At 49.6% G+C, this 27,552-nt stretch overlaps 1 protein-coding gene across 2 annotated transcripts in view; it reads left to right on the forward strand.

Moving 5' to 3' along the window:
* Positions 1-27,552, forward strand: part of CCN4 (cellular communication network factor 4) — a 36,961-nt gene that overhangs the window by 3,453 nt on the left and 5,956 nt on the right. Inside the window, exons 2-3 of one of the 2 annotated variants that reach the window (XM_026454552.1) lie at positions 18,533-18,812; positions 26,377-26,637. In XM_026454552.1, the coding sequence (XP_026310337.1) occupies positions 18,533-18,812; positions 26,377-26,637 (541 nt within the window). The remainder of the gene's footprint in view (positions 1-18,532; positions 18,813-26,376; positions 26,638-27,552) is intronic. The other variant, XM_023222909.2, reaches the window with a different exon arrangement.

The raw sequence follows: 27,552 nt of genomic DNA on the forward strand, positions 1-27,552 counted from the left end.
TGTGGGGGGGATGTGTGGTGTGTGTGTGTGGTGTTTGTTGTGTGTGGGGTGTGTGTGGTACATGTGTGTGTGGTGTGTGTGGTATGTGTGTCGTATGTGTGAGTGTGTGGTGTTTGTGTTGAGTGTGGATGTGGTGTGTTTGTGTGTGTGGTGTGTGTGTGATGTCTCTGTATGTGTGTGGTGTGTGTGAGTGCGTATGTGGTCTGTGTGTGTGTGGTGTGGTGTGTGTGTGTATGTGTGGTGTGTATGTGTGTGGTGTGTATTGAGTGTGTATGTGGTGTGCTTGTGTGTGTGTGTGCTTGGTGCTTGTGTGTGGTGTGTGCACGTTTGTGGTGTGTGTGTATTGAGTGTGTATGTGGTGTGCTTGTGTGTGTGTGGTGTGCGTGTGTGGTGTGGTGTGTGTGTGTGTGAACTTTGTGTTTGGGTGTGAGACACAAACTCATTCTCTGCTTCCAGAAGCAACTGCAGAATAATGTGGGTCAAGTATATGGCAAAATATCCCCTTTAGAAAACACAGAATGTGAACAATATGTCTTTTCACACCTCCTGTTTAGAGTTGGAATCTGAGTGAAGATTTCGAACCCCATCCAGGCCCCACACCCCCAACTCCCCACCCAGAACCTCCTTGGGCTCCCTGAACCCCCTGCTGTCAGCTCAGGGCCCCTCCAGCCCACATTTTATCTTGGATGCTGGCACGAGCACGGCACTGAAAGGCATTTCCCCCTCGGCATGGCATTTGGAGAAGGGGTGGGCATGGGAACAGGCCTCCGCCCAACCAGCTCCTTGAGAGACAAAATGCTACCTTGTGGGCTGGGCAGCACTCCTGGCCTTGTGGGCTGGGCAGCACTCCTGGCCTTGTGGGCTGGGTAGCACTCTTGGCTCCACAGCAAGCCCCCCGGCCAACACCACCCCAAGGTTTTAGAAAAGGCTCCTGCTCTGTGCCAGCAAAGCACCTACATGCCAGGAGGCTGCCCTTGGCTTTGTATAAACAGCAACCCAGGGATCTTCCCAGGAACCTCAGCCATCCTCTGGGCAGCAGGGAGGCAAACTCCAAGGGAGGTGGGCTCTGATATGGGAGCAAGGATGGCAAAGCAGGTGGGTTCCTGGGAGGGGCTGAGAAGGGTGCCAACCACAGCCAGGAAGCAAAGCGAGCCCGGCAGGGTCACTGTGGGGGTTTCAAAGCAAGCCTTCAGCACAACTGTCCCCCCATTCAAGGACACTGTGGTGTGCTCTGCATCCCTGTGATACGGATGATGGCAAGGGTTCACACCGAGCATGTGCCCACTCTACTGTGGGCACAGTGCCCTTTTGCACACACCTATGAGGCAGGGGTGTTGCTGTTATCTAGACCAGCAAGGGCCAGTCAGTAGCCACGTGCGGCAGGAGGCCACTCAGTACTTGAAATGAGGCTGTTCCCAGCTGAGATGTTCCAGAAGCATGAGATACACCATTGATTCCAGAGACATGGTATGAATGCAGGAGCACAATATTCCCATTAATAATTTTTATATTAACTCCATATTGAAATGATAATGTTTTGAATATACTGGGTTAAACAAAACCTATTATTCCACTAAATTTCGTCTGTTTCTTATTATTTTTTAACACTGCTACTAGAAAATGTAAAGTTTCATCTATGGCTCTCATTGTATTTTACTAGACAGTGTTGGCCTAGAAAGACACAAGTGTGCCTAAGGCTATGATAACAGGTGGGGAGGGAGAAATGCCGAGAGTTCTAATCCCGGCTTCTCCACTAACGGGCTGTGCACCCTCAGGCAAGTAGCCCAGCTTTTCTGAGCCAGGATCATCTCTGTATAAAGGAATATATTAATATTAGTACTATTGGCTTCTCAGGGGTGTTGAATGAAGCAGAAACAAAGCATATAAGACCCCAGAACACCCAAGGGGAGGATTCCATTGTTTCAATAGCAGGATGAGGGATTCCAACTTGGGTGGATGCACCAGCTGCAAGCAAGGCCCAATTCAGTGAGCAGGCGCCTATAAAGGCCTCAGGCCAGGTGGCTGGGAGGAGGGGCAGGCTGACGGGCAGGCTGATGGGCGGGCTGCCCTGACTCAATGCCGGGCATGTGTTCTAAAGATGCCACAGATTCCATAGCCTGGCCAGCTTACCTGGCACATTTAGAGGGTCAATGAACACTTTTGGGTTATTGTGTAGGAGAAAGAAATGATGATGATGATGATGATGATGATGAAGATGATGATGATGATGGTGCCTGTAGGTAAGGCATGTCTTACTAACCTGAGTCAGGATGACATGGTCCCTTGATGCCAACTGTGAGTTTCTGAGCCTGTTTTCTTTTTCATGGACCCCAACAGCCTCAAGTATATGCCCAGCCACTTCCAGTTTCTGGAGGTGTGGTGGTGAGTGGCCTCTCTGTGTTTAAACTGGAGGATGATTCCAGTGTGGAACAGAAAGGGGTATGTTTATATTAGCAGAAAGGCGTATGTTTAGGACTCAGGGGAGGAAGCTCAGAGAACACGGGAGATGGTGAAAAGCATGTTCTGGAACCCTGAACCAGAATTCCTAGAAAGACCTCACCCTCGGCCGGGCGCAGTGGCTCAAGCCTGTAATCCCAGCACTTTGGGAGGCCGAGACGGGTGGATCACAAGGTCAGGAGATCGAGACCATCCTGGTCTACACGGTGAAACCCCGTCTCTACTAAAAAAAAAAAAAATACAAAAAAACTAGCCGGGCGAGATGGCGGGCGCCTGTAGTCCCAGCTACTCGGGAGGCTGAGGCAGGAGAATGGCGTAAACCCGGGAGGCGGAGCTTGCAGTGAGCCGAGATCGTGCCACTGCACTCCAGCCTGGGCAACAGAGCGAGATTCCGTCTCAAAAAAAAAAAAAAAAAGAAAAGAAAGAAAGACCTCACCCTCACGCATCTGCACACTAACCAGCACCCTGATGCTTCTTGTGTACACTTGATTTCAAACATCAATGACTGGGATAGACTCTAGTCTCTCCCCCAGCTCTGACATTCCATTAACCAGGCAGCTCCCCTCCTCCTCCTCCTCCTCTGTATGAAAGAAGGAAGAGAGACAGAGTTAAGGGAGAAGAGACTGCCTCGCAAATGTGAATGATGGGCATTCCAGGGGATGCGATGAAATCTGAGCCCGCCCACCCCACGGACTCCAATCTGGAGGCAAGTTCAGGCTTGGGGCTTTGAGTGTGGATCTGCTAAGTCTTGATTAGGGGTAGGGGGTGGGGTGAGAGAAAACGAGAGCCCAGGCCCAAAGGAAAGGAAGGGAGGGGTCCACCCTGCACCTCTAGGAATCCTGCTTTGAGTCTGGGAGTGGAGAAAGGCATGTGTGCTATGAGCCTGCCCATAGCTGGGAGGGGATGGAGGGGGATAACTTTAAGAGTAGGGGAACATCCTGAGAGAGCAGGGACTCATACCCCTGCCCTCAGAGCAGAACGGTAGACTCCTCGCCTAGACAGCTAGAAGACCAGGGGGAAATAGTCCCTGCTGTGTGGCTTTAGGCAAGCTACTTGCCTTCTCTGTGCTCATTTTCTCATCTTGAAAGTGAGGAGATTGGACTTGATCCCCAAGCTGGCTTCCAGCTGGAGCCACCGTATATTCCGAGAGTCCACTCATTCATCCATCGGGCAGATCCACCATTTAACAAGCAGCAGGGAGCTCACGCTGCTGCTTCTCTAGAAAGGGGTTGTCAGTGCCCAAAATGTGTGTTCCTTGCTCTAGGTGTCTATTTAGATGTGCTTTGTCCCTCTTACAGTGTCCAGAAATAGTCTCCTTTCAGCCCACGTCTCTTTTGTCAACCCTCAAAGTGTAGCTGTGTTCCTGGCCCACAGCATCCTCATAAAACTGAAAATCCCATCAGCACCTTGACGTCCGAGGGGTCCCACCATCTCAGTGGTTTCCCAATTAGGCTGTCTCCCTGCTCTTCCTACACAAGCCTGTTTTCCCAGCCTCTTCCTTTGGTTCTTCTCCCATTCACTTTCTTTTCTACTTCATGAGCCTCGCTGTCAAATACTCCTGAGTCCCACCTCTGTGCACATGGCCAAGCTATTCCTTCACTCTGAGATGCCTTCCCCATCCTTCTCTGATTCATGAAATTGAAGCCATCGGAAATGGTGGCCTCCCCACATGGAGCTGCAGACGCCCTCCTGTGGGCACCCATGGTTCCTGTTCTTGCCCACGCAGAAGGAAACACGTCGCCCAGCTGGGACTCTCTGCTGGCCTTGCCCTGTGTTTGAGCCACCCTCCCTCCTCCCCCCACCCTCCTGCAAAGCCAAGCCCTTTGTCGCTCCCTGACCACCTGTGCTCTCTTGCCCTGGGGCCTTTGCACATGCTGTGTCCTCTGCCAGGCTTGCCCATACACCCTGCCTGTTCCATTGCTCTGTCACCGTCTATGCCTGCACATTGCAAGTTTTCACGGTGTACTTCCTGACAGAATGAATTAAAGCGAGAACCAGACCTGGTGTGGGCTGGAGAGAATATGTGTATAGGAGATGGGGGAGGCAGGGAGGGAACACCCCTGATTTTTTTTAAGTGGAAGCTTCATGCTGGGGAGGAACAGGAGGGAATCTGGCAAGAGGGCCTGGATCCAACTGCTAAGAGGACTGAATGGCAAGCAGTAGCTTAAGGGCTTGGTTCTGGAGTACAGAATGAGGAGTCAGGAGACCGGGGTCTCTGCAGCATCTCTGAGCTTCAGTGTCTTTATCTGAAAAGGGAAACAAGAAGAACGCCCCTCTGCCCAAGCTTGTGCTCCAGGCAGGGTAGTGCAGTGGTGAAGAGGAGGCGGGCAGCATACAGCCTGGGTCAAGAGCCAGCTCCACCACATCCCAGCCCCAAGCCCTGACATTTCCTGGGCCTCAGTGTCTCATCTGTAAAATGGATGTAAATGCCCATGTCACAGAGACCTTAGGACTAAAAAAGAGGACTAAGAAAGAGGTTGAGTGTGGAGCATGTGTCGAGAAGGGGCTTGGAGGAGCCATAATTAGACGGAAAATGTCAAGGTGCTTTGAGATTAGACAGTGTTGCCTCATGGTCCTTTTGGGAGCTCATGGACGACAGAGCTGGTAGGCGCTGCATGGAGTGAGACTGCAGCCACCCGTCTTCCCAGCCATGCTATTTGTATTTAAATCTGTCCCCTACACACACACACATACACACACACACGCACACACAGGCATGCATGCTGGTTGACTCCCTTGACAACTGTTTCTGGCCCTGTGCTCCAGTGGCCAACTCCTGACACTTGCAAACTTTGGCTCTTAGATGATCAAAGAGCCAGCCCTTAATGTGAGCCAAGGCCCACGGCGAGCCCCTTCCCACAGGTCTCATCTGATGCTCGCGAGAGCCCTGTGTGGCAGGAGCTCCTATTAGCCTCATTTTAAAGAGGAGAAAACTGAGGCACAGAGAGTTTTACGCACTTCCACGGCATCCAAGGTTCAGAACACCACCATGTGCCCCAAGCAGGCTGCCCAGACCAGCTCCCAGGGGTGTACTTGTGTGTCAGTCCCTTAGGCCAGTTCTGTTTGTCCCCATCTGAGCCAGGGACCCAAAGCAGGAGGAGGGAAGGGAGATGGAGTCGTGCTCTGGGTGATGGAGGGAGGACAGATAGACTTTATCCCGTCTTTATTTCCCTGATCCACGAATCACTGTCAGATGTGGAAGGCCCACAGCGATCCCTTCATCCCAGCCTGCTCTTGTTACAGAGAAAGTGACTTGTCCAGGGCCACCAGCTTCAGCATGAGGAATGGAGCCCAGGGCTTCTCCCCTCCAGGGAAGGAGCTCAGGAGACTGGAAGATGATCCCCACTACCCCACTCCACCCTTGTAGGTGGAACAAGCCTGAGCTCAATGATAACAAAGAGCTTCATTCTTCCACCCATGTCTGCGTTCACTGTGGCTCCATGACTGGGCCCCTCTGTGGTCAACCCATAGCCACTGCCAAGCCCAGGCCTGGGACGTGAAAGGCCTTTGGTTACGTTTGGTTATTTGAATGAACTGGACAGCGGGCAAGAACAGAGTGCCTTAGAGGTCGCTGGAGGACGGGACCTGGAGTCAAAACAGCTGACTGTGTTATTTTCTTGTTGTGTTGCAACATTTTTGGGTCTCAGTTTCCCCATCTGTCAAATTGGGGCCATCAGTGCTGACCTCATGGGGTTGTTTTGATGATCAGGAAACGGACTTCAGGAAAGACCACTGTCTTCCCCAAGGGAGAGAGTAAGCATCCTCTGTCCTGGGGCCCGACTGCCATCTCCGTGTCCTTGAACACTAAGCCTTAGCAACATGGCCCACTGGTCATCCTGTGTCATGCCATGTTGCTTCTACCTGCACACCCCTGCTCATGTATGTCCCCAGCTTCAGTGCCCTCTCTGCCCGGCCTCTCGTCAATTTCCACTCATCCTTTAGGATTCAGTGCAAATGTCTGCTCCTCTAGGAAGCACTCTGTGCTCCTACTCCTGCCCCAGGCCCTTCCCCTCTCCATCTCACCCTCGTAGTCCTTACCTAGACTATGCTGAGTTACCTTATAGGGTGGCCCTTAGGTGTGAAGCCTTAAGAAATGGAGGCTTTGAGTCCCAGGGCTAAGGTTCAAATCTTAACGTTGCCATTTGCTAGGGGCTTTGGAAAATTTATCTGACCTTTACCTTTTTGTGACTCGGTTTACTCATCTAAAAAATGAGGAAACTAATAATAAAAGCAGCCTGCTTCTTAGGATAATCACGAGGACTAAATTACTTACTTAAAATGTAGATGATCTTGATTCAAAGAAACCATCTGTTAAAAAAATTATTTGGGACAGTGCAATTTGAATGTGGACTGGGTATTAACTAGAGAAAGTTACAAAATTGTAACAAATTTATTGGTGTGATAATTGCATGGGGTTACATTTTTCCTAAAAATTCCTCACAATTTAGGGACACACTGGAGAATTTCAGGTAAAAATCTCAGGATGTCTAGGATTCGCTAGATTTTCAAGAATAAAAAAACATACAGTCAGCCATGATGGCTCATGCCTGTAATCCCAGCACTTTGGGAGGCTGAGGTGGGTGGATCACTTGAGGTCAGGAGCTCGAGACCAGCTTGGCTAACATGGTGAAACCCCGTTTCTACTAAAAAATACAAAAATTAGCCGGGTGTACACCTGTACTCCCAGCTACTCGGGAGGCTGAAGAACAAGAATGACTTGAACTCTGGAGGCAGAGGTTGCAGTGAGACGAGATCATGCCACTGCACGCCAGCCTAGAAGACAGAGCAAGAGTCAGTCTCAAAAACAAAACAAAACAAAACAAAAAACCGTACATGTGTGGGGACAATAGAAGAAACAAGATCAACTAAGTGTTGGTAATTATCAAAGCTGCTGATGCATATGTAGGTTCGTTATATTATTCTCTTAACTTGTGTGAATATTTAAATATGTCTCTAGCAAAGAACACGGTTTAAATTTGTGTATAGTATTCAGTATTTTTTGTTGTGGTTTTCTCACTACTCTCTAAAACTGTGAGAACATTCAGCATTCTTTCCCCTGCTCAGTAAGCAGGTCTTATGCAGTTAAATGAAAATGATGTATTTTACCCTTGATGTTTTGTTAAAACAACTGAAAATGGGAGAAAACCAAACGGAGTAGCTCCCGACGAAAAGACCCTTGATTTCTTCACCTCCCTGGACAAACAGGGTTATCATATAGTGGGCAGGCCCTTATAAAAATGTCATGAACCGTCTATGGCCCTCAGGCTGTAGTTTTTGACCTTTATACTGCGGTTGCCTGTTTTACGTTCCTGTCTCCTTGGAGGCTGGATGTTCTGGGAGGCTTTGTCCCTGACACTGGGCACTGCATGTGGGACTTAGTAGATGCTTTATATACAGATTGACAAATGAGTGAATGCATGAGTGAACACATGAACGAGGACTCGTTATTTGGGAAAAAACCTGGCTTCTTGCCCCTTGTACCCTCTTCATGTAAAGTTGACTTCCCCCGCCTGCATGTTTATAAAACCAATTAGTAGAAAATCTCAAAAACCTTCTACATCCCATAACATGCGGCCTGGCCAACAACTTTCTGGAAACCACCCTTGGAAGATTCTGGGCAGGGTGGTGGGGGAAGGAGGGGAATGTACCTGGCTCAGGCACCTTTCACGGGTTTGGAGCGAAGAGCTTTCAGAGAAGGTGATCGACCCAGGACCACTGTCCCAGGCCCCACTTGAAGGGGAGCCCCCACCATGGCCCGGGATACAGGTGCCTAGGGGTGCACGAGCCAGAGGTGTTGGGAAGAGACGTGTTTGTTACCTGTGGCTGACTCAGAGGCACCCGAAGCGCTTTGAAACAAGCGTGGGGAAGACATGGGCACCGGCCAGGCCTGCATTCTCTCACAGCCCCCAGGGCTTCTCTCCTCAGCAAAGCAGTGAACAGAAACTGCTTCCAGCAGGACAACGCTGTCCTGAAAGTCCCCGGGGCCAGCTGGGGATGGCTCCGGCCATTCCTGCCTCAACCCTGCCCCCTAGTGGAGTAGCTAGGTGCGGCCTCCCAAACCAGGCAAGCCAAGGCCTCCGACTGTCCACACTGCTCATGGAGCACTTTCCCGGGGTGTGCCAGGCTCAGTGTCGGGCACCCAGGAGGCGGGAAAGGGCAACCCGTCCCTGAGAAGCCCCACAAGGGCTCCTCACTCCTCTTTTGGGGGCCCTTGGCAACCTGGACTCAACTCCACTGCTATCCTCCCAGGGGGTGAGGACCCTGCCTTGTTCATCTGCACATCGTAGACGCTTGGTACTCCTGTGTGATGGGCGGGTGGAGGCATGAATGAATGAATGAGGGAGCCGTGCAGCAAGGTGGTTACAAGTAAGGGCTCTGGAGGGACACTCTGGGGCAACAGACCACTTTCCAGCTGCGAGATCTTGAGCAAGATTCTTAAGCTCTTGGAACTTCACTTTCCTCATCTGTGAACTAGGGATGACATGAATAACTGCTCATTAGGGCTGCTGAAGGATGTTGACATCACTGTCATTTTACAAACGACGAAACAAGCTCAGAGCAGATGAGCACGGCTCCAGATTCCAAAGCTGGGAGTGGCAGGAGGTTGCGGGATTGTCAAGTGGGGCCCCCTCACTGCAGATGACATGCTCTTTCTGCAAATCCCATGCCCTGTTCACCGGCAAACTGCACACACTCTTAGAAGAGAATGGGACCTGTCTCCTTCATCAAACGGGACATTGCAGGTATCCTGGGCAGTCCATCGCACCGCTGCTAGCCTCCCGCTTTCTGCTCCTATGCCTATTGCTAAGCATTTTTGTAAAAATGAAGTAAAACTGATATGCAAAGGTCAAACTATAGACTTGCCTCTTCCCAAGTCAACTTTCAAAGAGCTGAAATACATCATAATAAGTTACCACTCACCTTGAAATGTTATCTCAAAAATACATATGAAACATTTCCTACGGGGGCTTTATTTTTTTTCCTTCCCAATTTTAATCAGCTTAAGTTTGTCCAATAAGTATGATTGAAGGGATCTCTTCATCACTATTCACCTGCCTACTGATAACCCTGTTTGTCCAGCGGAGTTAAGGACTTAGGGGTCTTATCATCGGGAGATACTCCTTTTGGTTTTCTCCCGTTTTTCAGTCATTTTAACAAAATATCAAGGATAAAATACACCATTTTCATTTAACTACACAAGACCTGCTTTCAGAGCAATTGTGCCGCCCTGATGAATCACAGAACGCGGTAGGTATGTTCTGTAGGTCTGCGTGAACTGCGGTGTGAAAGCGGCTTAGTGGTGTGGGTGGATAATGCACATGGGTGTGGGCTGTACAAAAGTCAGATGTTAAAAAAGGAAAATGGTCTAAAATCCCCACACTTTTCCCTATCCCTGCCCAGTGTTCTAAGGCAGTGGTTCCTATTTCTGTAAAAATCCCCAAGGGTTGCTGGTCAAACTACGGATTCCAGCCTTCAGTCTAGAGAAGGTTAAGGCGAATATTCAAAGAGGGATCTAGGAATCGGGTTTGTCCGCACTGTTACCCAGGCTGCAGTGCAGTGGTACAATCTCTGCTCACTACAGCCTCTGCCTCCTGGGTTCAAGCAGTTCTCCTTTCAGCCTCCTGAGCAGCTGGAACTATAGGCATGTGCCACTACATCCAGCTCATGTTTGTATTTTCAGTACAGACAGGGTTTTGCCATGTTGACCAGGCTGGTCTCGAACTTCTTGACCTCAAGTGATCCACCCCCCTCAGCCTCCCAAAGTACTAGGATTATAGGTGTGAGCCACATGCCTGGCCCAGGAATCTGTATTTTAACAAGTTTCACAGGCTGGTGATTCTGAAACTTTGGAGCATTCAGAACCATCTGGAAATAATCCCAATGCCCAGGCTCCTCCCAGGTCCCTTAGGTTGGGATCTCGGAGTAGAGTGTCCATTAAAGCCCCAGGGTGGTTGTACTTTGCAGTAAAGTTTGGAAATCAGCATCATAGTACCTGAGTAGTTAGAAGGGGTTGCTGAGGAGAGAGAGGCATGGCAGAAGGAGTCTCAGTGGGGTGGGTGGGGCCGGGTGGGCTCAGAGGCTGCAGCAGGCAGAACTGAGCAGGACCAGGCTGTGCCTGAGCAAGCCCCGGGCATCTTGCCTGCGGAAGCATCGCGGAGTGGCCACCACCTGTGTCTTCCCCATAAACACAGTGGTATCTGCAGAGTCTGCTTTCAGAAGTACATCATAAAAGAGACTTTTATGTGAACATCCGCAATTTGGAAATACCAAGGCTGTTCTTTGTTTTGTTTTGTTTTGTTTGTGTTTTGCCTTGTTTTGTTTTGTTTTTCCCCCTCCTCTGGCCTTTCCTAGACAACACTCTCTTTGACTTATGATCTTTTCTCCTTTTTGCCTTCTTGGCTTCTGTTGTTGGACAGAATGATGCAGGCTCCATATGACGGTGTGTTTGCAAAGATCATTTTCTCTTTCTGCAGAATGGTCCCAGTCACCCCAGCTCAGGTGGTTCACGGTGGATAAGAAGATAGCAGCCAGGGCTCTCCGGGGACTCTACAGGACAGGTTATGGGACAGGCTCCCGCCTATGGCTGGGGAAAACAGGAATAGGTTCCAACCCCCAAGGAAAATGAGACCGTGGTAGAAACCTCAGAAGGTCCCAGGGGCCCAAGCAAGCATCCTGGGGTTCGAGGATGAGCCCCAGCCCCCAGAAGGAAAGTACTGTTTGTGAGATCCAACAGAAACCTCTGGGGAAATGTGCTGGCCTTTTTTTTTTCTATTGTTTAGCTGCGAAGAGATTCTTCTAAACGTTCATTTTCTACTAATTACCTCTCTCTCCAAAACCCAGGCAAGTCAAGCAAATAGGTATTTGTTTTGCACAAATACCTATTGCTTACACAGAAATGGGTTTATGGTTTTTATTTTGACAAAGGCCATACTCTCATTGTCCACTAAAGATAAGGGCCAGGTGTGGCTTAGGAGCCCGAGTTCCAGGGCTTCTTCATTGCAGGGCACCACAGGTGGGGCATGGGAGTCCCGCCAGCAGCCAAATCAGGGTGCTAGAGGCTGGGATGATACAGCTGGGTTACTTATGGAGTGACAGCTCTGACCCAGAGGTGCCACACGTTTTCTTTAGGATGTGTTGGTGTTCTGGACCAACAGAGACACCCCCAGAAAGGCCCCAGACCAAGCATTCAATGTCAGCGCACATACATGTCCCAGATGCTCCCCCAGTGACTCCCCATCATGACAGGCCTGGGTGCACTGAGGACGTGCATTGAGGTAAGGGTGGGGCTGGTGGTACCTGGGCCCTTGGATGACTCCGCAAGTGGATGTGCAAGGAATGGGGAGTTAAGAGCCCACATAGGATGCACAGACAGAGGTGATGTGGGAAACTCATCTCCCTTCTCTGGCTGAGACGCTTCCCCCACTCCTTTTTTTGGGGGTGGAAAAAGACAGTCATTCGGTGAAAAGAGCTGCGAACCAAACTTAAGGACAGGTAGACAAGCCATGCCATCCTGGATGTTGAAGGAGGCTGATGGTGCGCGCGTATGTGTGTGTGTGTAGGGGCGGGGGTGGGGGGGGCGGGTGGAGAGAGAGAGAGAAACCCTACACTGGCCTTCCAGGCAGCTGAAGCCCCAGTGAGAAGCCTTTCAGGGATGCTCAGGGGATGCCTGCCTCAGCCTGCCTGGGGTCAAGGGAGGCCACCATTGGATGGGTACAAGGTGCCCGGGATCACTCTGGAATTAAGGTCCCAAAACTAACTGGGAGGTTCTAAGATGTCACCTCGCCACCCCTACACCCCAAGCTACTGCCAGGGGTTCTTGGACAAGCTTTTTCATTAGAAGCTGATGTCATTCACTATAAATGCCAACTGCCCAGGAGGAGTCCCAGTGAAAGCCACCGTGGCACCCTGCACCTCCAGTTGATCAGGGCCCCAGAGCAGCTTTGGAATGGAGCAGGAAGGCGGAAGTGAAGCTGTGACTTTCGTAATGATTTCTCAGGGAGATGTGGAGACTGTCAGCACAGGCTTAGAGTCAAGCACTTCAGACTGGAGTCCTTCTGCCTTTCCCTGCTCATACAGGGGCAGACGGGCAAAGGAGTTCTAAGATGGCTCACAGCGTTACGACTCACCGACCCTCCGGAAGAAGTTCTGGCCATGAGGCCCCTCCCATCCCGCACTCTCCAGCAATGAGCAGCATTTGTCGTCTCTGGAAGCTGAGTGTTCAAGCACTAGACCACCCGAATGGCAGCTTAGGCTGGACTTCCAGGGAGGAGTCGGGCAGTGGGCCGTTATCAGCTCAGCTTTGGCAACAACAAGGACCCTGAAGGGACAGGTGCCCCCACACAGGGGCCCAGCTATGTCTCAGGATCCCAAAGCCTCTCCTTGAGCTCCCAGCACCCATGAAATACTTGTTTTGCTCAAGATCTGATGGGAGCGTGTCCCCAAAGTTCATATGTGCACAGTGTTCCCTGTGCAGTGATCAGAGGCAGAAGAGTTAGCGGCTCAAAAGCTCTGGACAAGGCAGACCTTGGTTCTGTCCCTGACTACCTGACCTGTGTGGCCTCACACAAGTCATTTAACCTCTGTGTGCCTCCGTGTCCTCACCACTCAGGGGAGCATTAGCAGGCCTGCCTTGTGATTTGTTAGGGGATTCTATGAGATAGTGCATACAAAGTTCTCCATATAGTATGAGCCCTCACTCAAATCTTAGGTATGTTGATTGTAAGGGCCTGTGAGTTTGTGCATGCAGGGGAACAGATGGGCGGTATGTGGTTTCTACCTTCAAGGGATGACAGATTCATTGGGGAAATGAACATGCACTCGTTTATTCATCCTATCAACAGGTGCTTATTGACACCTACTATGTGTCAGGCTTTGTGAGGCTTGATGTCCCTCTACAACTGCCAGCCCAGATAATTGTCTAGCTGCTTCTTGATTACCTCCACTGATGGTACACTCACTACCTTCCAGCTTTTTTTTTTTCATCAGAAAATTCTCCCTCATGTACAGTCGTGGGGAAAACGTGAACTGAAACAGATCTAGATTCAAATACAAGTTCTGTCGCTTACTAGATGTTGGGCCTGGGCAAGCCACTTTACTGATCTGTTAAATGAGAATAATAATACCAGTCACTGTGCAGAAGACAAATGAGATCAGCCAGTCACTGAGGGCTCGGGCAAGACTGTCGCCCAGTGGTCATCGGAGTGATGTTTTGCGATAGATGGACTAGCAGGAGGAATTCCAGCTGTGACCTCATTTGATGCTCACTTCCAGTCATTTGGGAGCTAAGGAATGGTAGCAATGCCATTTTACAGAGGAGAAGACAGGCTCAGAAGGTGAACTCCCAGAGTGACATGAACAGTGACAAAGGCTGGACTGGATGCAGTGTGGTGTTTCTAAAACACAAGTCTAACCCTGCCATCCTCCTGCTAAAATCCTTCAACAAACCATTCTTTTAGACCTCAGCCCAAAGCAAGGCATTCGAGATCTTCCTTGATGTATGCTGTGTCTTGAACCCATCCTCATCCTTACTAGGCTTCACTTCCTCCTGCCTGCACCCTGCACCCTACACCAGGCTCTCCAGGCCCCAGGCCCTGGCACACGTTGCCAGCTCAGTGCCTGTGCACCTGAGGGTCCTTGTGCTTTGGATACCCTCTCCTCCTTCATCACTGATCTATTCCCACCCCCTCCCTCTTCAAAACCCACTCCCAACACCTCCTGTCTTGGGAAGCCGTCTTTAGCCGCAGCACACACACAGCCCAGCCACTCCCTTGTCATCCCACGGGCAGGTCTGCTTGGTTCTCACACTGCATCCCCAGCACCTAGTGCTGCACCTGACACAAAGTAAAAGCTGACTACAGATGTGTTGAATAAACAAATGAAAGGGAGAATGAATAAATAAGTGGACACCATCGTTATAGCATTGATTGCACTGAATTGCAATCATTATTTGTGTGTCTATTGGCCTCGCTAAGTGGAGAGCCAGTCAGGTGCTCTGTCTTATGCACCTTCGTCTCCTCCCAGCCTGGCCCAAAGCCTGTGGATAGTAGGGATTTAAGAATCCTCTGTCCCTAGAATGACTCAGTCAGTGTGCACATCCCCAGCTAAACTGTCAGTACTGGAGGGCGGAAACCGCCCTCGTGCCAGTCATCTGCTTTCCCTCGTGCTCACACAGAGAGGCGAGGCTTGATCGATTATCAGGAGTCTGGACTCACTAGTGGCCTGCAGACACATACCCTAAGTAGGTGTCCATGCTGGACCTACCCTAGGTATGTGTCAATGCTGGACAAGGCAGCTGGTGCTCAGAGGCTCACACACCAAACCCAGCAGTCCTCAGGCCCTGAGGTCCAGAGGTTTTTCCCTGCACAGATCTTGTCCAGCACCTTCTCCCCTGGCCTGAGTCTGGAAGGTTTTCTACCACTAGATGGTGCCAATTGCAAAGGCTGGCTCAGCTGACTGCCCACAGCCCTTCCCTCCTCTGCCCAGGGATGTCATAAGGGGCTCCCCTGTCCAAGGGAGGACTTCTCTGCAGCTTCCCCTAACCAGCTGTGTGCCCTGGCACCTCCGGGCACTCAGAAAGGAAGCTTCCTTCTAGGCATCTGTAACTTGGAATGTAGACAGGATGGATAGTGATCCCAGGAGTGGGAATATCCACCCGGTTCCAGCCCATTCCAGCTCAGCTCAAAGTGTCCAGATCCCCAGCTCTGTTCAGGGCACAGTGGGGTCAGGGAGGATGCACAACCGAATGGGTGTAAGAGGAGACAGACTTCTGTGTGCCATGTGACATGTGCCAGGCCCTACCTAGTGTTGCCACATCACAATGCCCCTTCACCCTTCCAACTGGCCCCAAAGGGAGGGGGAGCGTGATTGTGCCCATATCACAGATGGGAATGCTGAGGCTCAGAAAGATGAAGATGCTGTTCCAAGGCCACATGGAAAGAACTTCTGTCGGACTGTTTCGGGTTGCATGTTCTTTTCTTGACGCTCAAACTCAGTGCCCAGAGGAGAGGTTCCGGACCATGATGCCTTGAATATCAAAGATATCAAAGCCCTTTTAGCCGACAATCCCCCATCCATCCATTTCACCATTCAACACATATGAAGCCCTACTGTGTGCCCTATGCTGTGTTTCAGGCGCACAAGAGATGCAAGGCCCAGGCTCTGCCCTTCCCAAGTTCACATTCCAGTGAGAGAGGCAAGGGCAGGGAAGGCTTCCTGGAGGTGAGGGCATCTTTATTTCCTCTGCCAACAGCATGTCCTGAGTGTGGCTTTCAGAGATGGTCTGCTAGTGCTCTTGAGGCTCTGAGGCTTCTAGACTCATGGCCTAACAAGGAAACGTCTCTCCCCAAAGTCAAAAGGAGGGGTGTGTGTGTGTGTGTGTGTGTGTGTGTGTGTGTGTGTGTGTGTTTACTGACTTGGAAATGTAGGGGTTTTCTTGCATCCTGTTGTGTTTTTGAGGAAACGCAGACAAGGGCAGGCTAACTAGTGCCTCCTAGGTGAATGCCACCCAGCACTGCCAACCCCAGGAGCTCTCTGTTCCCCACCAGGAAGCCCCTCCGAGGCCACATGGCCCACAGAGCCTTCCTCCCTGCAGGGGGCTGCAGGCAAGACGTTTTTTGCCATTCTGGTGTCTGTCTGGGTCATAACAGAGAAGCCACCCATATGTCCCCAGTGAAGACTGGCACTGTGCAAGCACTCTGCCCCACCCTGCCCTCACCCCATGGAGTTCACAGGCATTAACCTCCAAACCTAATTTGCCCGAATCCCTCTGCTGGTCAGCGGCAGGGCCCCAATTCCACCTCAGCGCCTGCTCCTTTCCTTTCTTGAGTGATTGTCCCTGCAGCCCCGAGGTAAGTGAGGTGGCCTCACTTTACAGGGAGGAAGCCGAGGCCCTGAGCAGGTGGAAGCTGGCTGTGACTCACGTGGCTGTGCGGGGCTCGGATCCCATGTCTCTTCTGTGAGGACCTGCAGGGCCAGGTCTAATCTAATCCAAATCTAATCCAGGCCAAATCTAATCCAAATCTAACCAACAAATATCTAATTTCTGAGGCTGCCTAGCGACTTAAGGGAAAGCCAGGCACACGCAGGTCAGCGAGTCAGGAGAGTCCGCCCAGAGAAAGGGGCCCCAGGTTCAAAATATAGGAGGGCCTCTCAGCCACAGGGAACTGCATCACAGCGGCCTTGAAGTAGGGAAAGGGTGGATTTGACCAAGTCCTGAAATCAAGCTTAAAGTCAGGTTTTGTCTGTTGACTTGCAAGGGCTTTATTTATCGCATCAATATTTACTACATTTATTATGCGCCAGGCTCAGAGCCTAGACAGACTAATTCAGAAATTCACCTGAACCACTTTCCTCGTCCCTGGTCCTTCAAGGTGCAAGAGTGGACCCCACTCTCCTGGGCAGAGCAATGACTGCCCTGGTGTTCAGAGAGCTTCCATTCCTCCTTGGGATGCCCAGCACTTTGCATAGTAAATCCCTCGGTTGTAGTAACTCACCTCTAATACTTGCCTCTCCCATAAGCTGTGGATTCCCTAATCATAGGGACTTTTAAAACTTATCTCCAAATGCCTAAAACTTAAGAGAGACTATGACCTACCTCTGCAAATGTTTGTTGAGTGAATAAAAGAACCCAGAGGAGGCAAAAGTAAAAGCTGTTGCAATGAGAGTTAGGAGACGAATTTGCACCTTGGCCTTGCTGTGAACTGTGTCAACCTGGGAGTGTCCATCTGTCTCTTTGGGTCTTGCTTTCCTCCCCTGTAAAGGAGGAAAGAATTTGTCTGAATAGCTCAGCAGCGGGACCTGGTGTTCAGAGTGGAAAGCGGATCTGTAACCCCACAAAGCAGGCTCCTCTGCTTCCAGATGGAGGAAGCAGCCCAGAGCCCAGCCAGCCCCCTGCCCCAGCCCCACAGAAGCCCTGGTTTCTCCCTGCTGACTTCGGAACCCAGGCGTCAACAATGGGAAATGCTGGGCAGGATGCTCCATGGCCTGCCCAGGAGTAGGAGGACTGACTCAAAGCCTGGCTCTAGCTCCTGCTCCTGTGTCCTCAGGCGATTCTCTTCCTCTCGTAGGCCCAGGTCTCCTTTGAGATAGAGCAAAGGGCACAGATGGGATTCAAGGGGGCAACCAGATGGGACGGCAGGTGACGGGAGCTGGAAATAGTGGCAGCCTGGAGCTCCTGCACTCAGACACCCGGGCATCTCCATCTGCCATTCCTTGGGCCTGGGCAGCTCTTTGGGCCTTGGTTTCCCTTCCCAGCTGGCCTGTTGTTACATTCATCATATTTGCCAAAATAAAGATGAAGCTGTTGGCCGGCGGATGGGAATGGGGATGCTGGGGAGGACTGCCGGTTGGTAGCATGGAGTGTGTGTGTGTTGGGTGGGGAGTCTCATTGCCCTGAGAACAAAATAAAAGGGCTCCTCCATGCAGCGCTGGTGCTGGCAAAGGAAGCGCCACTCACTCCCCAAGGGCCGGGGCCCATGCAGCTGCCAGGAGCTCTAAAACTGAACACCTGCCGTTGCACCACGCCAGCCCTTTCCGGATACTCAGAGGGGAAAAAAATAATAAAAGGTCAGCGGGCCGAAACTGGTGTTAAATAGGAGTCCTCTGACTCAGAGAGGCCTTAAGAACTCTTGATGAGTGACAGAACTGGCCCTGCAGGTCCTCACAGAAGAGACATGGGATCCGAGCCCCGCACAGCCACATGAGTCACAGCCAGCTTCCACCTGCTCAGGGCCTCGGCTTCCTCCCTGTAAAGTGAGGCCACCTCACTTACCTCGGGGCTGCAGGGACAATCACTCAAGAAAGGAAAGGAGCAGGCGCTTAGGTGGAATTGGGGCCCCGCCACTGACCAGCAGAGGGATTCGGGCAATTGGTTTAACTTCGCTGCATATTGGGCTCCTCTGTTCTATTTGTTTTATTGAGAATAAAGGAGATGTTTGGCTATCAAAAGCATGATAGAGAAAATCATTTTCTGAAAACTTTTTGAACAGTATGAAGACAGGAATGCAATGGTAGGTCCCTTCGGGCATTGAAACCCCTGCCTCAGTAGCCCTCCTTCCCCTCTGCCTTTCCCCTGCAGGCCCTCTCTCCAGCCCCTACGACCATGGACTTTACCCCAGCTCCACTGGAGGACACCTCCTCACGCCCCCAATTCTGCAAGTGGCCATGTGAGTGCCCGCCGTCCCCACCCCGCTGCCCGCTGGGGGTCAGCCTCATCACAGATGGCTGTGAATGCTGTAAGATGTGTGCTCAGCAGCTTGGGGACAACTGCACGGAGGCTGCCATCTGTGACCCCCACCGGGGCCTCTACTGTGACTACAGCGGGGACCGCCCGAGGTACGCAATAGGAGTGTGTGCACGTAAGTGAGTCCCTCCATACCTTCTGACCAGTCCCTTAGCACCCCCAGCTCTGGCCCCAAACCCCCCTCCCTTGGCACCCCTACAGCCTTTCACCTGGCCAGGCTTCTGTTCAGCAGGAGATACACCCCATGGTCAGAGGCCAGAGGCTGGGCCCTACCTGAGAAGGGGAGGGAAGGATGCCTGCACTCATCTCGCCTCCAGAACTTTGCTTCTTGCTTTATTCTCAGTCTTAGAAGCACATTCATGGCTGTCCCCAAACAAGAGGGAGATGTCATGAAATGCCTAAGCCTGGTTTTATTCTCTTAGTGGTAGGACCTTTTAACGAACGCCTATGGCCTACCAGGACACACCAGCATACTATAGAACTCCAAATATTTTGGTAATATTGTAAATTAAAATAATATGGTTTTAAAAATCCAGTAGCCGTGAAAGAATGAAAACCAGTAGCCTGCAGTCATCCCTTCCCACCAGCTACCTACATTTCTCAGTTACTACAGTCACTTTAATTTTCTAGTTATTTCTTCCGATAGCTACTACTATAAAATATGCCTTCTGCTGTATCTTAATTGCCTTGAAATATCAATTTTCGGCTGGGCGCGGTGGCTCAAGCCTGTAATCCCAGCACTCTGGGAGGCCGAGACGGGTGGATCACGAGGTCAGGAGATCGAGACCATCCTGGCTAACACGGTGAAACCCCGTCTCTACTAAAAAATACAAAAAACTAGCCAGGTGAGGTGGCGGGCACCTGTAGTCCCAGCTACTCGGGAGGCTGAGGCAGGAGAATGACGTGAACCCGGGAGGCAGAGCTTGCAGTGAGCTGAGATCTGGCCACTGCACTCCAGCCTGGGCGACAGAGCGAAACTCTGTCTCAAAAAAAAAAAAGAAATATCAATTTTCTATGATCTATTAATATTCTAAGATAGTTGATGATTTAGCTCCTCAGTACCACCTGATATATCCCTACCTTCCAAATAACATTGCCATGATTTTTGTTTATACGATTATCAGTATTTATAGTATTATGACTATCTAAAATATTGTTCACTGCAGTATGAGATCATGTACTTGTTTGAATTTCCTTCCTTATGATGCTTTTTGTTTTTCCTGGACTTTCTAATGGCCTTTGCTTTTTCTTTAGTCTTGGTCTATTATGATATCCTCCTGTTTGGAGGTGGTTGTTGTTGTTGTTGTTGGTTGTTGTTTTCTTTGGTCTTCAAGTGCTCCATCATGGGTATTCTGTCCTTTTTTGTTCCAAGACACCTCCTTTATGAAACTTTCTGACCTCCTGCTTCTGTCTGGGCTTGTATTCCCTTCAATCGTGTAAGCATTACCCAAAATACATGACTCATCAGATTCAGAGAGGTAACTAGGTATTATGATGAAGCAGCCTAACTTCTGAAAACTTCCACAAAGTCTCATAAACCCAAAAGTTCCCTTCTTCCCTTAGTGCTGAATCAAGCCTTCCCCTTACACTATGTGATGGGGTGTATATGGAGTCATATACACCCCATCACATAGTCACACACAATATAGTCTCTCATCCTCAGCTAACCATTATATTTTTTGAGGTGGATTGGCAATGAGGGTTATGCACGTCATTTGTAGTCAGACAGTTTTATTTTATCTGAACCTCATGATTAATTTATGACAGTTTCTTCTCTTTTATCATTGGTTCATGCTTCAACTTTCACACCAATCCTTGTGTCTTTGTGTTTCTGTGAATAACCATCCCACTTCTCCCATCTTTCTAATTTTTCTTCTTTTACTGAAACTCATTAGCAGCTACATAAAAGGTACGTTGAAAGACAACTTGCAGCATCACCTGCTCAGAATCATCTGATGTGTTGGTTATAAATGTTATTCCTAAGCCCCACCCCAGACTTGTTGAATTAGTCTCTGGAAGTGGGAATGAGGATCCATTCCTTTAACAAGACTCCCAGGTGATTCTCATGCATGCTGAAGTTCAAGAATTTCTGCTAATATACTGTCAGTCATCTGTTCCCTCCCCATAACCTAGGTAGGGAAACCTGGCCTGGACTTCTTACACTAGAACCACCTCCAGTTATATAAGCCTGTCTTATAATTTATTCCCCCTGTGAAAACTGTTCTTCAAGGTCATTAAAAAGATAATTCTGTTCACTGCCATTGCACTAATCTCTAAAGCTGTATTGAGATCTTGTCATCTATCAGGCACCACTCATTTATAGATGTTCTGTCATGGATCCAAAGATTGTGTGAACCCAGAAACTGCCTGTCCTGCCTGCCTTCCCCACTGGTGGCCTGGAAAACCCCCTTCCCTGTCCTCCTCACCCCCAATCTCTGCATCTTAGGTCCTGCCTTGACCCAGTACAGTCACTTAACTTCCCAACACCATGGGCTTCTGTGTACTTCCTTTCCTTTTATTTTAAAAAAAAACAGAAACTGTAGGGCAAAGGAGATTATAGTAGATTTTACACTTACCAATGGTTCCCTGGTCATGAAGTTTTGCAAGCATTGAGATAAATGAAACTAACCAGGAGCTATAGAAATTCTCATAGGCTTCAAATGTTCATGTCCATTGCCAAATTCCAAAAGAGAGCTATCATAAGCTTCATAATAAATTTTTAAAATGTATTTAATACTAATTTTTTTCATTCAGATAGTTTCTCACCCACCCATTACACTACACACACACACACACACATAGTTATACATATACACATCACACACATATATGTGCCCACACGTGCATGCACACACACAACTCACTAGTGCTCTATTGAACATGTTCCCAGAAGTGCTACCATAGTGTCTGAATTCATGAGACCCTCATGCAGGAAAGAAGAGAGTGTGGGGTCTGCAAAAGAATACACCTCTGGGCCAGAGGGTAAACAGAACAAAGAGTTCCTCTAAGAAACAGTCTTTCCGCAAATGGTCAGCTAAGCCAATGGACAGTTCCCAGGACAGGCTAATTCTGTCCTTGAAGATTTGCATGTAATTAGACCAGAACAAGGCAGGTAATAAAAATGAGCAATCGCAACCCTGGCTCATATAACTCAAACAGAGTATGATGGGTACAATGGCAATCTGGTGTGTGCAAGCCCTGGCTCTCAGAGATCACCCTACTGGGCCCAGCCACTGTGGCCAAGCAGAAAAAAGCTAGGTCTTGTCCGGCATGCTTAGTTTTCAAGAGAATCCAGATATATGGATTTGTGTATGATTTGTAAACATTGGCAATACATTCAAAAATATTTTTAAAACCACGCTGTGGGCCAAACTAAATACGTCTGTGGGCAGAGGGTGACCTCTGAGTTACATCGTTTGGCTATTTCAGTTGCACAAACACCACTCAACATTTAAATGAAGCTGGGTCAGGCTTGAGGGCAGTGTGGTTTGGTGGAAGGATTATGATATTTACAGGCTGACATACTTGGGTTTTAGATCCTGGCTCTGCCACTTGCTAGCTACGTGACCACGTGCACATCGCTTAAGGAGCTTGATAAAACCAATCCCACATGGTAGTTGCAGAATAAATACGGAAATGGAAAAAAAAAAAAGTGATTGACTGCTGTTTGGCTTGGCTTGCCAGGAAAGTTACCTCAGTCTTATTCACAGCCACCTTTAGAGGAGGGAGCAGGTCTAGCTCACTCCTCTTCTAGTATGAGCCTAGATCCCCCATAGTGAAGAGTGAGGGAGCAGTAAACTCATGCAGGCTCTTCAGACCTAGACAACTGAGCTGGAATCCCAGCATCATTATCACTCACTAGTACTATGACTTTAGGCAAGCTACTGAACCTTTTAAGTTTCAGTTTCTTCTTCAAGGAAAATGTGACAAAGTTTATTTCTCTGGGTGGTTGGAATGTCAAGTGCCTGCTACATGGCAGGAGCTGAATAAAGGGTAGCACTCACCCCAGCTCCCATCCATCCATCCCTCCACTGATTCTTCACACAATACACATAGGTGAGGCAGCAAACACAAACAGAGCTACAACAAGGTGTGACCCACTGTCCCTGTTGAGAGTGGGACTGACAGTCCATGGGAGGTGTGGGAAGGGAGGGAAAGCCCTGATGGCAGAGCAAGTTGATTTGAATTCCTGAAACTGCCTCAGTAAGAGGAGAGCTAACTGGATCACACCTGTACTGCAGATCTGAGATTAGATAGGAGGTGGTGAAGGAAACCCAACTGGCTTCACTATCTCGCCTTTGATTAGCTGGAAAGTGAATGAGTTGGCTGACGGGACCATCTGCAGCCATCATTTGTCCCACTAGCCTGTGGTGGGCAGGCTGGTCAGAGCCAGTAGCAGCACCTCACTTCCCCACCCAAAGCTCCAAGGAGAGAGACTGGAGCGCCATCTAGATGCAGTGGTTTTCAACCTTAGCTGCAAACAGGATTCACCTGGGGAACTTTAAAAATACGGAGATCAAAAAAATTAAAACTACGGAGATCAACAAAGGAAATATACTGACACCCAGGTCCACCCCCGTATTCTGAGGCCTGGCATGAGCATCACAATTTTTAAAAGCTCCCCAGGTTCCGCTGGGATTCCCCTGTGCAGTTGGTGGGGAGAACCACTGTACTGGGGACTCCAGGCATCCAGCACTGACCTCTCCCTCCAAAGTCTCCACATACAGGGGCAGAGTCCCGGGCTTAGCCCACTCCCTTCTACACACACACACACACACACACACACACACTCTTCCTGGAGAGACAGCATGCAGGCAGAAGCAGGGTGACTCAGAATGCAAAGATCAGTGATTCACCCAGCACTTCCTCTGCTTTTTTTGCCTTCCTCTGTCCCCTCCTTCGCTGGTGTCTGGTGGCAGGAAATGGGCTGTGGAGTCAGGTCCCCTGAGTTTGAGTCCCAGCTGTATCATTCACCAGTTTTGTGACCTTGAACAAATGAATCATTTAACCTCTCTGAGAGCTTTCCTGTCCATCAAAGGAGAAAAATAAAACTCTCTTCATGAAGTCATCGGGAGAACTGAATGAGATAATGTATCAGATGGTGCCTGGCACTAGATCAGAGGGTCAGTTGATGTTAGCGTCTTTCCTTTCCGCACCTCCTGCATGGATAACTGCACCCCAAGAGAAACAGTAGCCGCAGCAAGGTTCACACAAACCGGGATTCTGCTTCCCACTGTGGTCACCTTGGACGCGACGCATCTTCACTTTGCTGAGACTTTGTTTTGCTATATATAAAGACAAAGATGATAATGTGATAGTGTTTCTGTATAGAATAAAATAAGTGATGCAATGCATAATAAAGAGTAGAGCTCACCCAGCTCCCATCCATCCATCCCTCCACTGATTCTTCACACAACACACATAGGTGAGGCAGCAAACACAAACAGAGCTACAACAAGGTGTGACCCACTGTCCCTGTTGAGAGTGGGACTGACAGTCCATGGGAGGTGTGGGAAGGGAGGGAAAGCCCCGATGGCAGAGCAAGTTGACTTGAATTCCTGAAAGTGCCTCAGTAAGAGGAGAGCTAACTAGATCACACCTGTACTGCAGATCTGAGATTAGATAGGAGGTGGTGAAGGAAACTCAACTGGCTTTGGGTTTCGCGGTATCCAATAACAGAGTACTTCAAAAATCTTCATGCCTGCTAGATATTAGAATTATTACTATTATTAATAGCCACCCTTAGGCAATCACTGAAGGACAGAACTGTTGGCCCACTGCAGATTCCAAACTACTCTTTCTCGGGTGGTCACTCATGATGTCCGGGGCTCTCTGCCTGTATTTCCAGAAGCTGTCCTCCCGAGAGAGCATGGTGTCAAGGGTGACATCTGGCCCAGAAGTCCTCAACTCTCCCTGGAACTCCAAACTGGCATAACTAACTCCACATAGCCACTTGGTTGTCAACCAGGCATCTCGCCTATAATGGAGAACACTTGAGTCCACCCAGCCCAAATCCTGCTTGTACAAGGAGGACAGAGCATCTTCTTCTTTCTTGACTCCTCTCCTCTCCCCTGCACAGCCCCTCTGTCAGCAAGTCCTGGCAGCTGTCCTTCCAAATCTGTCTGGAAGCCGAGCTCTTCTCTTTCTGGCTTCAGACTGCTCCCTCTCACCTGGGTCTCAGGGTGGTCCCCCATGCTACCTTTGCCCTCTGATCTGTCCTCAACTCAGCACCATGAGTGTTCTTGCAAAGCATACTTTCTGTCATTCATTCAGCAGTTTCTTACTGAGCACCTACTATGTGCTAGGCTCTAACAGCTTTGTACCTTCCTCTGAGCCTACCAGGAAGCCTTCTCTGACCTGCTCTCCTTCCCTTTTCCTTCTTATCTCCCCTCCTCAGACCTCTCCCACAGCCCAGGCTTGCTCCCAGCCCAGGTCTTTTTACTTAAGTGGGCCCCTCGCTACCTGGAAAACTCCTCCTCCAACCCCTGCGTGGGCTTACTTCCTCACCCCCTTCAGGCTTTTCTGAGCATCCTCACCCAGTGAGGCCTTCCCCATCCACCTAATTTAACCCTATTCCTGTTTGCACTGAGAATACTCACCAGCAGCACTAGAGGCTGCAGCATTTACCCCAAAATAACTTTGCCACAAAATATCTCACTTTTATTATTCTATTCACATCATTCTGGAATAGCAACTTTGAAAAACAAAAGATGTAAATCTATTTACAGCATTGTGTTTTTAGTAGTGGTCTTTCCATTTACAAAATGTCATAATTCTCGATCACTGAAAATGTCAAATCCTAGAAAACCTAGCATTCCTATGCATAGTTGTTCTTCAACAGTTGGCCGGGATTCACTTGATGAATCTGATTTTTCTGAAATAGATTATTCTGATGATTCAGACAATTCCGATGTTAGTTCTGTTTAGAAAGAACTCCAAGAAACAGATTTTCTATTTTATTTTTACATCGAAAATCAGTCAGATTTGCTTCAACCTCAAAAAGCATGTTTATATAAAATTAAATGAGCTCTGGCAGCTAGCTGAACTTTTTTTCTAAACAGGGAAAGGGTTATTAATAAATTTGCAACTGTCTCCCCACTCCCGACTCCCCCTCCCTGCTCCACTTTTCTCCCAGACACTTGTGACCGCCAACATTCCATATGACCTTTCCACAGCATAAGCTCTTTGAGGGTATGACTTTTGTCTGTTTCCTCCGCTATTGAGTCCCCAGCACCTGGAAGGCTCCATAAATGCGTAGGGAATGAATGGAACACGTGTTTCGAAGTGTTCTGGCTTTTCTTTACAAGTCGGTCACCTTCAGAACCATGAGCCCTAACGGCAGGTATTTGTCAGTACCAGGCTTTGTGCCTGGTGCTGGAGACCCTGCAGGGAGCAAGCCACCCAAGTCCCTCGGGATGCTGCATCCTTCCACTCCCTAGGTGCTGGCTGAAGCTATAAAGGAACCCCCGCACTCCGTCTGCTGAAGTCCCACCAAACACTCAGCCCTGCCCTGTGCACTCTCACACCGCCCTGCCTTTGCCTTTGTGCCTCTGTTCCTCCCCCATGCTGGTAGCCATCCCAGGGATTGGGGTGTGGTCCACAGGGAGCCCCTATAAAGGCAGCTGGGCCAGCCAGGGGCATCAAGGCCACTGGACCTGACCTGCCGCCTGTGTTTGCAGAGGTGGTCGGTGTGGGCTGCGTCCTGGATGGGGTGCGCTACAACAATGGCCAGTCCTTCCAGCCTAACTGCAAGTACAACTGCACATGCATCGACGGTGCGGTGGGCTGCACACCACTGTGCCTCCGAGTGCGCCCCCCGCGTCTCTGGTGCCCCCATCCGCGGCGCGTGAGCATACCCGGCCACTGCTGTGAGCAGTGGGTGTGTGAAGACGACGCCAGGAGGCCACGCAAGACCGCACCCCGTGACACAGGAGCCTTCGGTGGGTGTGGGCCCGAGTGGGTTGGGGAGGGGACCCTACAAATGGGTTGTGGACTCTCCTGGAGCTCTGACCACCATAGAATGACTCATTCCCCGGTCCACTAGGTACTAGCTTTGTGACCTTGAGAAAGTCATACCTCCCCTGAGACCGTACTGCCCCATCTGTAAAACAGAAATAATCCCATCTGTCTAGTCTGTCCTATGGGATCCTCCCAGCATAAAATGAGGAGTGTGATCTAAAGAACAAAGCCCTAAAAGTGCAATCCATTATTATCCTACTAAAGCGTTAGGGATGGGTGGTGGAAGAAGGGTAGGTGTGTGGGTACCTGAGGAGAGGAGGCATGAGCAAGAGGAGATGGGTCTAGTATAAGCTTCATGATGACTTGAGGCTTCCCCCTTGCTATGAAGATGGGTGGGCAGGTGAGATTTCAGCCAGGTAAACCAAATAAGAGGAAGCCCTGGAAAAGGAGGGTGGGGAGGGGCCCAATTGTTTCACTGCTGCTTACTGGAATCTAGCCCAGTGCCATACACTTAGCATGTACCCAATTAATGTTTGTCATACTGGTGGGTGGGTAGATGGATGGATGAATAAATAGATGGATGAATAGATAGGTGGGTGGATGGATGGATTGGTGAAGAGATGGATGGATAAATAGATACATGAATGTATAAATAGATGGATGAGTGGATGGATAGATGATGGATGGATGGATGATGAATGAATGGGTGGATTAATAGATGGATGGATAAATAGATAGATGGATGTATGAATAGATGGGTGGATTGATGAGTTGACAGATAGATGAATTGATGGATAGGTGTATAAATAGATAGATGGGTGGGTAGATGGATGGATAGATGAATAGATGGATGGATGGATGGATGGATGGATGGATGGATGGATGGATGGATGGAT

The sequence above is a fragment of the Piliocolobus tephrosceles genome, chromosome 7 (genome assembly GCF_002776525.5).
Source record: "Piliocolobus tephrosceles isolate RC106 chromosome 7, ASM277652v3, whole genome shotgun sequence".
NCBI lineage: Eukaryota > Metazoa > Chordata > Mammalia > Primates > Cercopithecidae > Piliocolobus > Piliocolobus tephrosceles.